At 33.1% G+C, this 15,124-nt stretch overlaps 1 protein-coding gene and 7 non-coding genes across 8 annotated transcripts in view; all 8 read right to left on the bottom strand.

The window, feature by feature from the left end:
* Positions 1-728: 728 nt before the first annotated feature.
* TRNAT-AGU lies at positions 729-802 on the bottom strand. Its single transcript has one exon. It is a non-coding gene; the product is annotated as a tRNA-Thr (tRNA).
* An 853-nt stretch (positions 803-1,655) lies between these two features.
* Positions 1,656-1,729, bottom strand: TRNAT-AGU. Its single transcript has one exon. It is a non-coding gene; the product is annotated as a tRNA-Thr (tRNA).
* A 936-nt stretch (positions 1,730-2,665) lies between these two features.
* Positions 2,666-2,739, bottom strand: TRNAT-AGU. The gene has a single exon. It is a non-coding gene; the product is annotated as a tRNA-Thr (tRNA).
* Positions 2,740-4,691: 1,952 nt separating this feature from the next.
* TRNAT-AGU lies at positions 4,692-4,766 on the bottom strand. The gene has a single exon. It is a non-coding gene; the product is annotated as a tRNA-Thr (tRNA).
* Positions 4,767-5,617: 851 nt separating this feature from the next.
* On the bottom strand, positions 5,618-5,691 carry TRNAT-AGU. The gene has a single exon. It is a non-coding gene; the product is annotated as a tRNA-Thr (tRNA).
* Positions 5,692-9,685: 3,994 nt separating this feature from the next.
* On the bottom strand, positions 9,686-9,759 carry TRNAT-AGU. The gene has a single exon. It is a non-coding gene; the product is annotated as a tRNA-Thr (tRNA).
* Positions 9,760-11,140: 1,381 nt separating this feature from the next.
* Positions 11,141-11,214, bottom strand: TRNAT-AGU. The gene has a single exon. It is a non-coding gene; the product is annotated as a tRNA-Thr (tRNA).
* A 705-nt stretch (positions 11,215-11,919) lies between these two features.
* The window catches only part of LOC115996030, a 4,431-nt gene continuing 1,226 nt past the window's right edge, over positions 11,920-15,124 (bottom strand). Inside the window, exon 2 of the mRNA XM_031235175.1 lies at positions 11,920-15,043. Coding sequence (XP_031091035.1) covers positions 11,920-15,043 — 3,124 coding nt within the window. The remainder of the gene's footprint in view (positions 15,044-15,124) is intronic.

Here is a 15,124-nt window from a genome sequence, read left to right as displayed (position 1 = left end):
CATAACTTCAATTTTCCTTGATTTCGTATTGTTGATTTTTTATTTCTTATTTATGAAATTAGTTTCTTAGAAATATCAAATTTCGCTTTTTTGTGCTTTAACATATTGATTTATTTAGTTATTCACTTATAGAGATCTTTAAATAAAATAACATATTTGAAAGAGTATTGCATTCAAGAACTTGAATTTTTCCTTGATTTCGTATTGCTGATTTTTTTTAAATTATTTTCTAAGAAATATTAAACTCTATTATTTTGTATTATGATATACTGATTTATTTTCCTATTCTCTTATAGAGATCTCTTAATAAGGTAACATATTTGAAAGAGTATTGCATTCAAGAAGTTAAAGCTTAATGAATTAGATTTAAGCATGGATGACGGAAGGCAAAAAGCCACCTCATCTCTGGTTTGAAAAAATACAACCGATTAAAAAAAGAAAAAAGAAAGGTCAACCTAACCTGACCCACAAATGGGCTAGCCCATGACAGGTCATAACATATGGGTTAGGTTGGTCCATTTTGATATATGTAGTTCTATCTCTATAGTATCCTTTATAGATGTTCATAAAAATAAATCTTACGTAACTATTGGCACATCATGAGATAATGACATTCAATTTGTTCTATGTTCACAAAATCAAAACTTGATGTACACGAATTTACATATTTTGGAATTTACATTCACTATGTTCGATTTATAGAATATATATATGTTTTACTTTAGGGGTGTTCTTGTTGAGATTTGAACTCAAGACCTCCCGCTTACTAAACGGGTGCTCTAACCAAGTGAGCTACAAGAGCTACAAACAACTATGTCTTTTATATATGATTATAAAATTGAAGCTTAACATACATAAACTACACAGTACAAGCTTTTAATACCTAGAGATGTAGCGAAATGATATTATGGAAAATGTGACTTACACATCACTTCAATTTTCCTTCATTTCGTATTGTTGATTTTTTATTTTTTATTTATGAAATTAGTTTCTTAGAAATATCAAATTTCGCTTTTTTGTGCTTTAACATATTGATTTATTTAATTATTCACTTATAGAGATCTCTTAATAAAATAACATATTTGAAAGAGTATTGCATTCAAGAACTTGAATTTTTCCTTGATTTCGTATTGCTGATTTTTTAAAAATTATTTTCTAAGAAATATTAAACTCTATTATTTTGTATTATTATATATTGATTTATTTTCCTATTCTCTTATTGAGATCTCTTAATAAGGTAACATATTTGAAAGAGTATTGCATTCAAGAAGTTAAAGCTTAATGAATTAGATTTAAGCATGGATGACGGAAGGCAAAAAGCCACCTCATCTCTGGTTTGAAAAAATACAACCCATTAAAAAAAGAAAAAACAAAGGTCAACCTAACCTGACCCACAAACGGGCTAGCCCATGACAGGTCATAACATATGGGTTAGGTTGGTCCATTTTGATATATGTAGTTCTATCTTTATAGTATCTTTTATAGATGTTCATAAAAATAAATCTTACGTAACTATTGGCACATCGTGAGGTAATGACATTCAATTTGTTCTATGTTCACAAAATCAAAACTTAATGTACACGAATTTACATATTTTGGAATTGACATTCACTATGTTCGATTCATAGAATATATATATGTTTTACTTTAGGGGGTGTTCTTGTTGAGGTTTGAACTCAAGACATCCCGCTTACTAAACGGGTGCTCTAACCAACTGAGCTACACAAGCTACGAACAACTACGTCTTTTATATATGTTTATAAAATTGAAGCTTAATATACATAAATTACACAGTACAAGCCTTTAATACCTAGAGATGTAGCGAAATGATATTAAGGAAAATGTGACTTACACATAACTTCAATTTTCCTTGATTTCGTATTGTTGATTTTTTATTTTTTATTTATGAAATTAGTTTCTTAGAAATATCAAATTTCGCTTTTTTGTGCTTTAACATATTGATTTATTTAGTTATTCACTTATAGAGATCTCTTAATAAAATAACATATTTGAAAGAGTATTGCATTCAAGAACTTGAATTTTTCCTTGATTTCGTATTGCTGATTTTTTAAAAATTATTTTCTAAGAAATATTAAACTCTATTATTTTGTATTGTTATATATTGATTTATTTTCCTATTCTCTTATAGAGATCTCTTAATAAGGTAACATATTTGAAAGAGTATTGCATTCAAGAAGTTAAAGCTTAATGAATTAGATTTAAGCATGGATGACGGAAGGCAAAAAGCCACCTCATCTCTGGTTTGAAAAAATACAAGCCATTAAAAGAAAAAACAAAGGTCCACCTAACCTGACCCACAAACTGGCTAGCCCATGACAGGTCATAACATATGGGTTAGGTTAGTCCGCTAGCCCATGACAGGTCATAACATATGGGTTAGGTTAGTCCATTTTCCCATGACAGGTCATAACATATGGGTTAGGTTAGTCCATTTTGATATATCTAGTTCTATCTCTATAGTATCCTTTGTAGATGTTCATATATCTAGTTCTATCTCTATAGTATCCTTTGTAGATGTTCATAAAACTAAATTTTACGTAAATATTGGCACATCATGAACTTGATGTTCACGAATTTACATATTTTGGTATTGACATTCACTATGTACGGTTTATAGAATATATATATGTTTTACTTTAGGGGGTGTCCTTGTTGAGATTTGAACTCAAGACCTCCTGCTTACTAAACGGGTGCTCTAACCAACTGAGCTACAAGAGCTACGAACAGCTACGTCTTTTATATATGTTTATAAAATTGAAGCTTAATATACATAGTCTTTTATATATGTTTATAAAATTGAAGCTTAATATACATAAACTTTTATATATGTTTATAAAATTGAAGCTTAATATACATAAACTACACAGTATGTTTATAAAATTGAAGCTTAATATACATAAACTACACAGTACATTTATAAAATTGAAGCTTAATATACATAAACTACACAGTACAAGCATAAAATTGAAGCTTAATATACATAAACTACACAGTACAAGCTTTTAATACCTAGAGATGTAGCGAAATGATATTAAGGAAAATGTGACTTACACATCACTTTAATTTTCCTTGATTTCGTATTGTTGATTTTTTATTCTTTATTTATGAAATTAGTTTCTTAGAAATATCCAATTTCGCTTTTTTGTGTGCTTTAACATATTGATTTATTTAATTATTCACTTATAGAGATCTCTTAATAAAATAACATATTTGAAAGAGTATTGCATTCAAGAACTTGAATTTTTCCTTGATTTCGTATTGCTGATTTTTTTAAAATTATTTTCTAAGAAATATTAAACTCTATTATTTTGTATTATTATATACTGATTTATTTTCCTATTCTCTTATAGAGATCTCTTAATAAGGTAACATATTTGAAAGAGTATTGCATTCAAGAAGTTAAAGCATAATGAATTAGATTTAAGCATGGATGACGGAAGGCAAAAAGCCACCTCATCTCTGGTTTGAAAAAATACAACCCTTTAAAAAAAAAAAACAAAGGTCAACCTAACCTGACCCACAAACGGGCTAGCCCATGACAGGTCATAACATATGGGTTAGGTTGGTCCATTTTGATATATCTAGTTCTATCTCTATAGTATCCTTTATAGATGTTCATAAAACTAAATCTTACGTAACTATTGGCACATCATGAGGTAATGACATTCAATTTGTTCTATGTTCACAAAATCAAAACTTGATGACATTCACTATGTTCGATTTATAGAATATATATATATGTTTTATTTTAAGGGGTGCTCTTGTTGAGATTTGAATTCAAGGCCTCCCGCTTACTAAACGGGTGCTCTAACCAACTGAGCTACAAACAACTATGTCTTTTATATATGTTTATAAAATTGAAGCTTAATATACATAAACTACACAATACAAGCTTTTAATACCTAGAGATGTAGCGAAATGATATTAAGGAAAATGTGACTTACACATAACTTCAATTTTCCTTGATTTCGTATTGTTGATTTTTTATTTTTTATTTATGAAATTAGTTTCTTAGAAATATCAAATTTCGCTTTTTTGTGTGCTTTAACATATTGATTTATTTAATTATTCACTTATAGAGATCTCTTAATAAAATAACATATTTGAAAGAGTATTGCATTCAAGAACTTGAATTGTTCCTTGATTTCGTATTGCTGATTTTTTAAAAATTATTTTCTAAGAAATATTAAACTCTATTATTTTGTATTATTATATACTGATTTATTTTCCTATTCTCTTATAGAGATCTCTTAATAAGGTAACATATTTGAAAGAGTATTGCATTCAAGAAGTTAAAGCTTAATGAATTAGATTTAAGCATGGATGACGGAAGGCAAAAAGCCACCTCATCTCTTGTTTGAAAAAATACAACCCATTAAAAAAAGAAAAAACAAAGGTCAACCTAACCTAACCCACAAACGGGCTAGCCCATGACAGGTCATAACATATGGGTTAGGTTGGTCCATTTTGATATATGTAGTTCTATCTCTATAGTATCCTTTATAGATGTTCATAAAAATAAATCTTACGTAACTATTGGCACATCATGAGATAATGACATTCAATTTGTTCTATGTTCACAAAATCAAAATCAAAACTTGATGTACACGAATTTACCTATTTTGGAATTGACATTCACTATGTTCGATTTATAGAATATATATATGTTTTACTTCTTGTTGAGATTTGAACTCAAGACCTCCCGCTTACTAAACGGGTGTTCTAACCGACTGAGCTACAAGAGCTACGAACAACTATGTCTTTTATATATGTTTATAAAATTGAAGCTTAATATACATAAACTACACAGTACAAGCTTTTAATACCTAGAGATGTAGCGAAATGATCTTAAGGAAAATGTGACTTACACATCACTTCAATTTTCCTTGATTTCGTATTGTTGATTTTTTATTCTTTATTTATGAAATTAGTTTCTTAGAGATATCCAATTTCGCTTTTTTGTGCTTTAACATATTGATTTATTTAATTATTCACTTATAGAGATCTCTTAATAAAATAACATATTTGAATGAGTATTGCATTCAAGAACTTGAATTTTTCCTTGATTTCGTATTGCTGATTTTTTAAAAATTATTTTCTAAGAAATATTAAACTCTATTATTTTGTATTATTATATACTGATTTATTTTCCTATTCTCTTGTAGAGTACTCTTAATAAGGTAACATATTTGAAAGAGTATTGCATTCAAGAAGTTAAAGCTTAATGAATTAGATTTAAGCATGGATGACGGAAGGCAAAAAGCCACCTCATCTCTGGTTTGCAAAAATACAACCCATTAAAAAAAAAAAACAAAGGTCAATCTAACCTGTCCCACAAACGGGCTAGCCCATGATAGGTCATAACATATGAGTTAGGTTGGTCCATTTTGATATATCTAGTTCTATCTCTATAGTATCCTTTATAGATTTTCATAAAACTAAATCTTACGTAACTATTGGCACATCATGAGGTAATGACATTCAATTTGTTCTATGTTCACAAAATCAAAACTTGATGTACACGAATTTACATATTTTGGTATTGACATTCACTATGTTCGATTTATAAAATATATATATGTTTTACTTTAGGGGGTGCTCTTGTTGAGATTTGAACTCAAGACCTCCCGCTTACTAAACAGGTGCTCTAACCAACTAAGTTACGAAAGCTACAAACAACTATGTCTTTTATATCTACTATACTAATAAGAGCCAAAGAGAGTTAAGCCTAAAATAGGTAGAAAAAATGGCGGTCAAATTATTTAATCAAATGGATGGTTCAGATTAATTATTTAATCAAATAGATGGTTCAGATAATTCAGATTAATATTATTAATAGAGATTACCTAATTTAACCTTACTTTTATGATTATCCGTTAAGTTTTCCGTTAAATATTCTCTTCTCCGTTAGTATTCCGTTAACTTTTAACTTACCCATTAATTTCTATAAGAAAGGTCTTAGGTTCGAACCTCATCTCAATCAAATTTGACATAATTAAGTTTCTCACTCTATTTTACTATTATTAAATTAAAGAGTCAATTCCTTTTTTGGTCCTAGACTTATAGTGGCAAAGACAATTTTAGTCCTTCAAAAAAAATTTGGCCAATTTATGGACACACTTATTGTGACAAGGACAATTTTGGTCCTCCGTCTATTATCTTGTTAGTTGACCGTCTAAATGAAGGGCATTTTTGTCAACTCAGCAAAACTAAGTCTAATTTTCTTCCCTAAATTAAGTTTCGTTTGGTTTAGACCTCCCTCTTCATCTTCCTCCTCGTTTTCCCTCTCGGCCAACAGTAGAAGTTTTGGCGGCAGTACAGGAAGACGGTGAACTCCCTTCTCCTCTTGTGCGACGACGACGACTTGGAGCGTGGTTGGAGGCTAGGCGATGGTTTCTCGACGAGCAGTGGCGAAACTCCGGTGACCATGGCAGCAGTTCCACAAACTAGCAGCAGCGATGGACAGAACTGCACTTGCACACGACCTTTCCTGTTTCCGGCGAGCAACGCCCGTAGCAGCTATGGTGGATTAGTTCATCAAAAGCTCAAACCGGAACAAGTAACAATTATTTCGAGGTTGATTAGTCCATCAAAAGCTCAAACTGGAACCGGATGGAATCTCCGGCGGAGCACTCCTGGAGAATGAGGCAGGCCCCAGGATTTGACCTGCTCACCCTATCACTCTCCGGCGAGGGAACAAATGGAGTCACCATTAATGCCGCCGTTGGGGATTGAAAGGGGTGAGGAGCGCCGGGTTGGGATGCGAACATGCTCAACGACGTTTTCATTCCAGAAGATGCCGTACGTATTCTAAAAACTCCAGTGAACAGGGAGAGGGAAGACGAGTTGTATTGGAGGTATGAATTTCGTGGGTGCTACTCTGTGGGTAGTGGTTACAAGATTTTGTTGAACGCAATCCCAGAGGCTAACAGTTTCAAGTTATGAAATAAGCTATGGAGTTTAAAGGTGGTCTCTAAGATTCGCAATCTGCTTTGGCGTAGCATTGAAGAAGTGCTCCTTGTTTGCGCAGCCCTCCGCAAGAGAAGAATCGACGTTGAAGCAGTTTGCCCTCTATGTAACAATGTTGAAGAGATGCCGCCGCCGCCACAGGTGAGCCAGACAGATTATGGATGGTGATGACAAGTAGACCAGTTCAGATTTTTTAAACCCAGGTGACATAATCATATCAATTTCAAGAATTCTAAACACTATTATAATAATGATGATTCAATCAATTCCTTCTACGGAATAAATTACTACTCAGAAAAGTAATCCATCTCCCAAAGAAATGTAAAAATTTGTTAAATTTGTAGCTGGCAAAAGAACAAACATGTGAAGTGCAGAGATTCATGGCTTAAAACTTGAACTAACATGGGTCCTATCTTCGCAGTTTTTGAAATTGAAGTTGCAGGAGAAAATCGGCTGCTTAACATTCCCGTTAACCTGAAAAACATGTGGACTACACTCGGTTCGCCGTTAAACTGGAACACAAGAAGAGGATATCATGAAATGACGCAAATACCCCCCTCTCCAACGGCCGTCTAACAGAAATATAGACGGAGGACCAAAATTGTCCTCGTCACAATAAATGTGTCCATAAATTGGTCAATTTTTTTATGGAGGACTAAAATTGTCTTTGCCACTATAAGTCTAGGACCAAAAAAGGAATTGACTCTAAATTAAATAAATTAGTAGCTACAACAAAAAATGATACATATGTATTTCTTTAATTTAGAATTATGTGTCTACAATACATTTATCTGAAAAAATTATTCATTATTAAAAAATTAAATTAAATAAGAGAAATAATTTCATTAGTTATATTGTCTTTATTTTTTCTCTCATGCAAAGATTCTTTACATTCAAATTTATCAATTGATATTCATTACATTGTCCATTATCTTATTTTTACAATATCTTGTAATTAAATATCAAAGTTATAGTACAAAATAATATTATATATTTATTTACCAAGTATTTTATTAATAGTATGAAAAAAAAATTAAAATAATTTGAAGCTAATTATATTAACTACTTGGGGATTGGTGGACAAAGAGAGTACTCAAATAACCCAACAAATTGAAGCGGAATCACTCTATTTTACTCTTATTGAATTAAATAAATTAGTAGTTACACCAAAAAATGATACATATATACTTCTTTAATACCACGAAAAAAATAAAAAAGAATAGTTTGAAACCAATCATATTAACTACTTGGGGATTTGTTGACAATGAAAGTACTCAAATAACCCATCACCCGGCAAATTGAAGCGAGAAACTATCTTTTAATATCTTTGGAATACATAATATTTTAAATTTTTAAATTTTTATTAATTTATTTAATCTTTTTTCTTAAACTAGGGATTTCTTTATCCACAATAACTCATTCAACAATAATGGTTGAACCAGATGAACCCCAAGCAGAACACCTAAAGGAAAGTCCATAGCTCCTATATCATAATCTCATTGCATGACGTTCTCATCTATGCTATCAACAATAACCGAATTGCAAATAACACACTACCAACAAAAAAAAAAAGAGAACAAATAGTAAAGATGAAGACAATAACAATGTTACTTAAAAGAGAATTAAGAACACTTAGAAAAATTCAAATTAAAAGTAGTATTTATTTAGACTATCATTTTTAGACCAAATATTTAGACTATCGATTTTACAATATTGCAAACATTTATTTTGGTAATAATTATAATGAATTTTCTATATTATCTTGGATTCATATACTTTGAGTTAAATATTTAAATAAAAAAATTTGACATTCAAATACCCATTTATTAACTTCTCCTATATAATCTTGTATTGATATACTTTCAAATATTTATTTAAATATAAACATTGGGCATTAACCCATTCGCGCAATACGCGTATAAAACTAGTATGTTTATAAAATTGAAGCTTAATATACATAAACTACACAATACAAACTATTAATACCTACAGATGTAGCAAAATGATATTAAGGAAAATGTGACTTACACATAACTTCAATTTTCCTTGATTTTGTATTGTTGATTTTTTATTTTTTATTTATGAAATTAGTTTCTTAGAAATATCAAATTTCGTTTTTTGTGCTTTAACATATTGATTTATTTAATTATTCACTTATAGAGATCTCTTAATAAAATAACATATTTGAAAGAGTATTGTGTTCAAGAACTTCAATTTTTCCTTGATTTCGTATTGCTGATTTTTTTGAAATTATTTTCTAAGAAATATTAAACTCTATTATTTTGTATTATTATATACTGATTTATTTTCCTATTCTCTTATAGAGATCTCTTAATAAGGTAACATATTTGAAAGAGTATTGCATTCAAGAAGTTAAAGCTTAATGAATTAGATTTAAGCATGGATGACGGAAGGCAAAAAGCCACCTCATCTCTGGTTTGAAAAAATACAACCCATTAAAAAAAAAAACGAAGGTCAACCAAACCTGACCCACAAACGGGCTAGCCCATGACAGGTCATAACATATGGGTTAGGTTGGTCCATTTTGATATATGTAGTTCTATCTCTATAGTATCCTTTATAGATGTTCATAAAACTAAATCTTACAAACTTGATGTACACAAATTTACAGATTTTGGTAATGACATTCACTGTGTTCAATTTATAAAATATATATATGTTTTCCTTTAGGGGGTGCTCTTGTTGAGATTTGAACTCAAGACCTCCCGCTTACTAAACGGGTGCTCTAACCAACTGAGCTACAAGAGCTACAGACAACTATGTCTTTTATATATGTTTATAAAATTAAAGCTTAATATACATAAACTACACAATACAAGCTTTTAATACCTAGAGATGTAGCGAAATGATATTAAGGAAAACGTGACTTACACATAACTTCAATTTTCCTTGATTTCGTATTGTTGATTTTTTATTTTTTATTTATGAAATTAATTTCTTAGAAATATCAAATTTCGCTTTTTTGTGCTTTAAAATATTGATTTATTTAATTATTCACTTATAGAGATCTCTTAATAAAATAACATATTTGAAAGAGTATTGCATTCAAGAACTTGAATTTTTCCTTGATTTCGTATTGTTGATTTTTTATTTTTTATTTATGAAATTAATTTCTTAGAAATATCAAATTTCGCTTTTTTGTGCTTTAAAATATTGATTTATTTAATTATTCACTTATAGAGATCTCTTAATAAAATAACATATTTGAAAGAGTATTGCATTCAAGAACTTGAATTTTTCCTTGATTTCGTATTGTTGATTTTTTATTTTTTATTTATGAAATTAGTTTCTTAGAAATATCAAATTTCGCTTTTTTTTGCTTTTAAATATTGTTTTATTTAATTATTCACGTATAGAGATCTCTTAAGAAAATAACATATTTGAAAGAGTATTGCATTCAAGAACTTGAATTTTTCCTTGATTTCGTATTGTTGATTTTTTATTTTTTATTTATGAAATTAGTTTCTTAGAAATATCAAATTTCGCTTTTTTTTGCTTTTAAATATTGTTTTATTTAATTATTCACGTATAGAGATCTCTTAATAAAATAACATATTTGAAAGAGTATTGCATTCAAGAACTTGAATTTTTCCTTGATTTCGTATTGCTGATTTTTTTGAAATTATTTTCTATGAAATATTAAACTCTATTATTTTGTATTATTATATATTGATTGATTTTCCTATTCTCTTATAGAGATCTCTTAATAAGGTAACATATTTGAAAGAGTATTGCATTCAAGAAGTTAAAGCTTAATGAATTAGATTTAAGCATGGATGACGGAAGGCAAAAAGCCACCTCATCTCTTGTTTGAAAAAATACAACCCATTAAAAAAAGAAAAAACAAAGGTCAACCTAACCTGACCCACAAACGGGCTAGCCCATGACAGGTCATAACATATGGGTTAGGTTGGTCCATTTTGATATATGTAGTTCTATCTCTATAGTATCCTTTATAGATGTTCATAAAAATAAATCTTACGTAACTATTGGCACATCATGAGATAATGACATTCAATTTGTTCTATGTTCACAAAATCAAAACTTCATGTACACGAATTTACATATTTTGGAATTGACATTCACTATGTTCGATTTATAGAATATATATATGTTTTACTTTAGGGGGTGTTCTTGTTGAGATTTGAACTCAAGACCTCCTGCTTACTAAACGGGTGCTCTAACCAACTAAGCTACAAGAGCTACGAACAACTATGTCTTTTATATATGTTTATAAAATTGAAGCTTAATATACATAAACTACACAGTACAAGCTTTTAATACCTAGAGATGTAGCGAAATGATATTAAGGAAAATGTGACTTACACATAACTTCAATTTTCCTTGATTTCGTATTGTTGATTTTTTATTTTTTATTTATGAAATTAGTTTCTTAGAAATATCAAATTTCGCTTTTTTGTGCTTTAACATATTGATTTATTTAATTATTCACTTATAGAGATCTCTTAATAAAATAACATATTTGAAAGAGTATTGCATTCAAGAACTTGAATTTTTCCTTGATTTCGTATTGCTGATTTTTTAAAAATTATTTTCTAAGAAATATTAAACTCTATTATTTTGTATTATTATATACTGATTTATTTTCCTATTCTCTTATAGAGATCTCTTAATAAGGTAACATATTTGAAAGAGTATTGCATTCAAGAAGTTAAAGCTTAATGAATTAGATTTAAGCATGGATGACGGAAGGCAAAAAGCCACCTCATCTCTGGTTTGAAAAAATACAACCCATTAAAAAAAAATAAAAAGGTCAACCTAACCTGACCCAAAAACGGGTTAGCCCATGACAGGTCATAACATATGGGTTAGGTTGGTCCATTTTGATATATCTAGTTCTATCTCTATAGTATCCTTTTTTTTTTTGAAGGCAAACAACCAACTAGATTAATTCAGTAAAGCAGAAATAGAGTCAGGTGGGATAGAATTCCAGTGCATAGTACTAATCTGCAAGGTGGCCGAAGCGGCAAGAGTATGTGCTAAAGCATTAGATAATCTAGGAACCAAAATAACATCACATTTTGCAAATAGTGCCATAGCAGCCCTACAGGCCTCCAAGGCAATTCCGGCGTATGAGAAAACAGTTGTAGGTGACATAATGTGTTTCTTGAGTTGCGAGCAGTCTGTGTGCAAGGTGATAGCTGACACATTCATTCCCCTTAGCCATGAGAGGGCTTCCCTGCATCCTAGTATCTCGGCCATGAACGGAGAGAAACAGCTTGGTAATGGCCCAGCGCACACTGCTACAAAGTCTCCTGCAGATGACAGCATCACCGCACCAAAGGAGGCTTTTTTGGTAGCTGGGATGTAGCTTGCGTCGATGTAGCATCTCTTCAGCGGCGCCAACACCTCGGTCGACAGCACTGGACTGGGTGTGCGTGAGGGGGACACCGAGCTCATTACGTGGACGCCATGCACCTCTCTCCACGCATGAAGGGCCCTTGTTGCTGCTGCCGTAACTGATCTGGGTCGTGGTAAGTATCCGTCCCAAACAGCCTTGTTTCTCGCCTGCCAGGTGTCATACATGACTGCCACAAGCAAAGCAATATTATCCTCATGTTGGTCACGCAAGGCTCTTGTAAACCATGTGCAAAAAGAATCACCCATAACAGGAGGGAGTATTAATGTGGACTCATGCCAAACAAGTTTAGAAAAATCACACAAGACAAATGCATGCATGACATCCTCATGTGCAAGGCCACACATTGAGCATGTAGGGTCAATCTCCACCCTTTTAATAACCAAATTTGAAGCAACAGGGAGGGTGTCACTTAGAGCTCTCCAGAGAAACATTTTCCATTTAGGTGGTATTTTAATTTTCCACAATGTAGCCCATTTGTTAAAGGTCCCAGGCGTGTCTCCAAACTCACCGGTTATAGTCTTATAACCATTTTTCACAGAATATGTGCCTATTGGATCACCAAACCAATACCATGAGTCTTCGTAGCTGGGTGACAGGGGGACTCGTAGGATGCGTGACACATCCTCCTGGGTAAAAATATCGTTCAAAATTGCAACATCACATTCCCCACTAACCGTATCAACTAGGCCAGACACAAGCAAACCATTAAGCTGCTCCGGCATTACTGAGTAGATCATTGGGCTAGGATCGTCTGGCAGCCATGGATGCCCCCAGATCAACGTGGACTTTCCATCCCCAATCCTTCGCCTGACTCCATTGCATATCAAACCATGGGCTGCCATAATGCTACGCCAACAAAAGCTTGGGCAATTTCCAACAGTAGCATCAATAAAAGAGGTTCTAGGGAAATAACGTGCTTTGTAAATCTTGGCCACCAAAGATTGTGGAGTAGTGAGAAAACGCCATGCCTGCTTTCCTAGCATGGCCAGATTGAAAGCCCGGAGATCCTTAAAGCCTAGCCCACCAAATCTGTTTGGCACACATAGTTTGTCCCATGCTTTCCAATGGATTCGTTTATCATTCCCAGAACCCCACCAGAAACGGTTCATAGTTCTTTCGATGGACAGACAAACCGACTCAGGAAGTAGAAAGACACTCATTGAGAAAGTAGGCATTGCCTGAGCTATAGTCTTTAACAAAACCTCCTTCCCTGCTTGCGAGAGGAGCTTTTTGTTCCATGATCCCATCCTTTGCTTTATCTTGTCCTCTATATATGATAAGGCTGCCTTTTTGTTTCTGCCAACAAACGCAGGAAGTCCCAGGTACTTTCCAAAATTAGGAGCCTGCACGACCCCAAGCACTGCCACCACCTCTTCCCTGTGCTCTACCATAGTATTTCTACTGAAACAAACACTGGATTTATGGTAGTTAACTACCTGACCAGACATACTCTCATATAAACTCAGGCAATGTTTGATTGCACCTGCTTCCTGGGCATTGGATCTGAAGAAGAGGAGGCTGTCATCTGCAAAGAATAAATGGGAGACCGAGGGAGCACCCCTTGCAACTCTACAGCCCCGAATGGAGCCATCCGCCTGTGCCTTCTGCAATAATAAAGAAAGCCCTTCTGCACAAATAATGAACAAATATGGTGAGAGCGGGTCCCCTTGCCTTAGTCCTCGAGTGGGGACAACTTGACCACTTAGGGTGCCATTGACCAAGAAATCATACGATACTGTGGTGACACACAACATAATCAAATTGATCCATCCTTCAGCAAAACCTAAGGCCTCTAACATTCTTTTCAAAAAGGGCCACTCCATTCGATCATATGCATTTGCCATATCAAGCTTGAGTGCCCCCCAACCAGCTACACCACACTGCTTTCTGTTTAAAAAGTGGCCCACTTCCGCAGCCACTAGAATATTATCAGTGATAAGCCTTCCCGGGATGAAAGCGCTCTGAGATTCAGAAATCAAATTCCCTAACAAAGGCTTCATCCTATTTGCCAAGAGCTTTGCCATAATCTTGTAAACCACATTACATAAGGCAATAGGCCTTAAATCAGAAACTGTTTGTGGCACACTTTTCTTGGGGATCAGAACAACATTTGTAGCATTTAGGCCCTCCGGGAATGAGCCCGAGTTCAAACAATCCAAAACAAAGCTAGTCACATCCCCTCCCACCACGTCCCAATAGTGCTGATAAAAACCTGGGTTCATCCCATCAGGTCCCGGGGCCTTGTCAGGGAACATTGAGAACAAGGCCTCCTTAACTTCTTCGTTCTCAAAAGGGCGCAACAAATAATTATTGTCCGTTTGGGAGACACGTGGTGTGATACCATTGAAAAAAGATTCCACCAGGGAAGATCCCGAAGAATGAAAAATATCATTGAAATAATTCAAAATAACAGATTGCATGGCATCCCCCTCCACCCACACACCCTCATCATTTTTCAGTTTAGACAATGTGTTTTTCTTTTTGCGAGCAGAAGCATACCTGTGGTAGAACTTTGTGTTGGCATCAGCACCTCTCAACCAATGTTGTTTGGCGCGTTGTCTCCAGAATGTGTCCTCCTGGGCCTCCAACCGAGGTAACTGGTCCTCAATGCGCTTAAATTCTGCTAGAGAAGCAGGATCATGCAAACCCCTGAGCGCCTGCTGGGACTTACGAAGATGCTTCATGCGGTTTCCAAACTTATGAAAATGATCTCCCCCCCCCCCCCCCCCC

This window comes from Ipomoea triloba, chromosome 11, assembly GCF_003576645.1.
Source record: "Ipomoea triloba cultivar NCNSP0323 chromosome 11, ASM357664v1".
In the NCBI taxonomy this organism is placed as follows: domain Eukaryota; kingdom Viridiplantae; phylum Streptophyta; class Magnoliopsida; order Solanales; family Convolvulaceae; genus Ipomoea; species Ipomoea triloba.
This window is presented reverse-complemented; position numbering and strand designations above follow the sequence as displayed.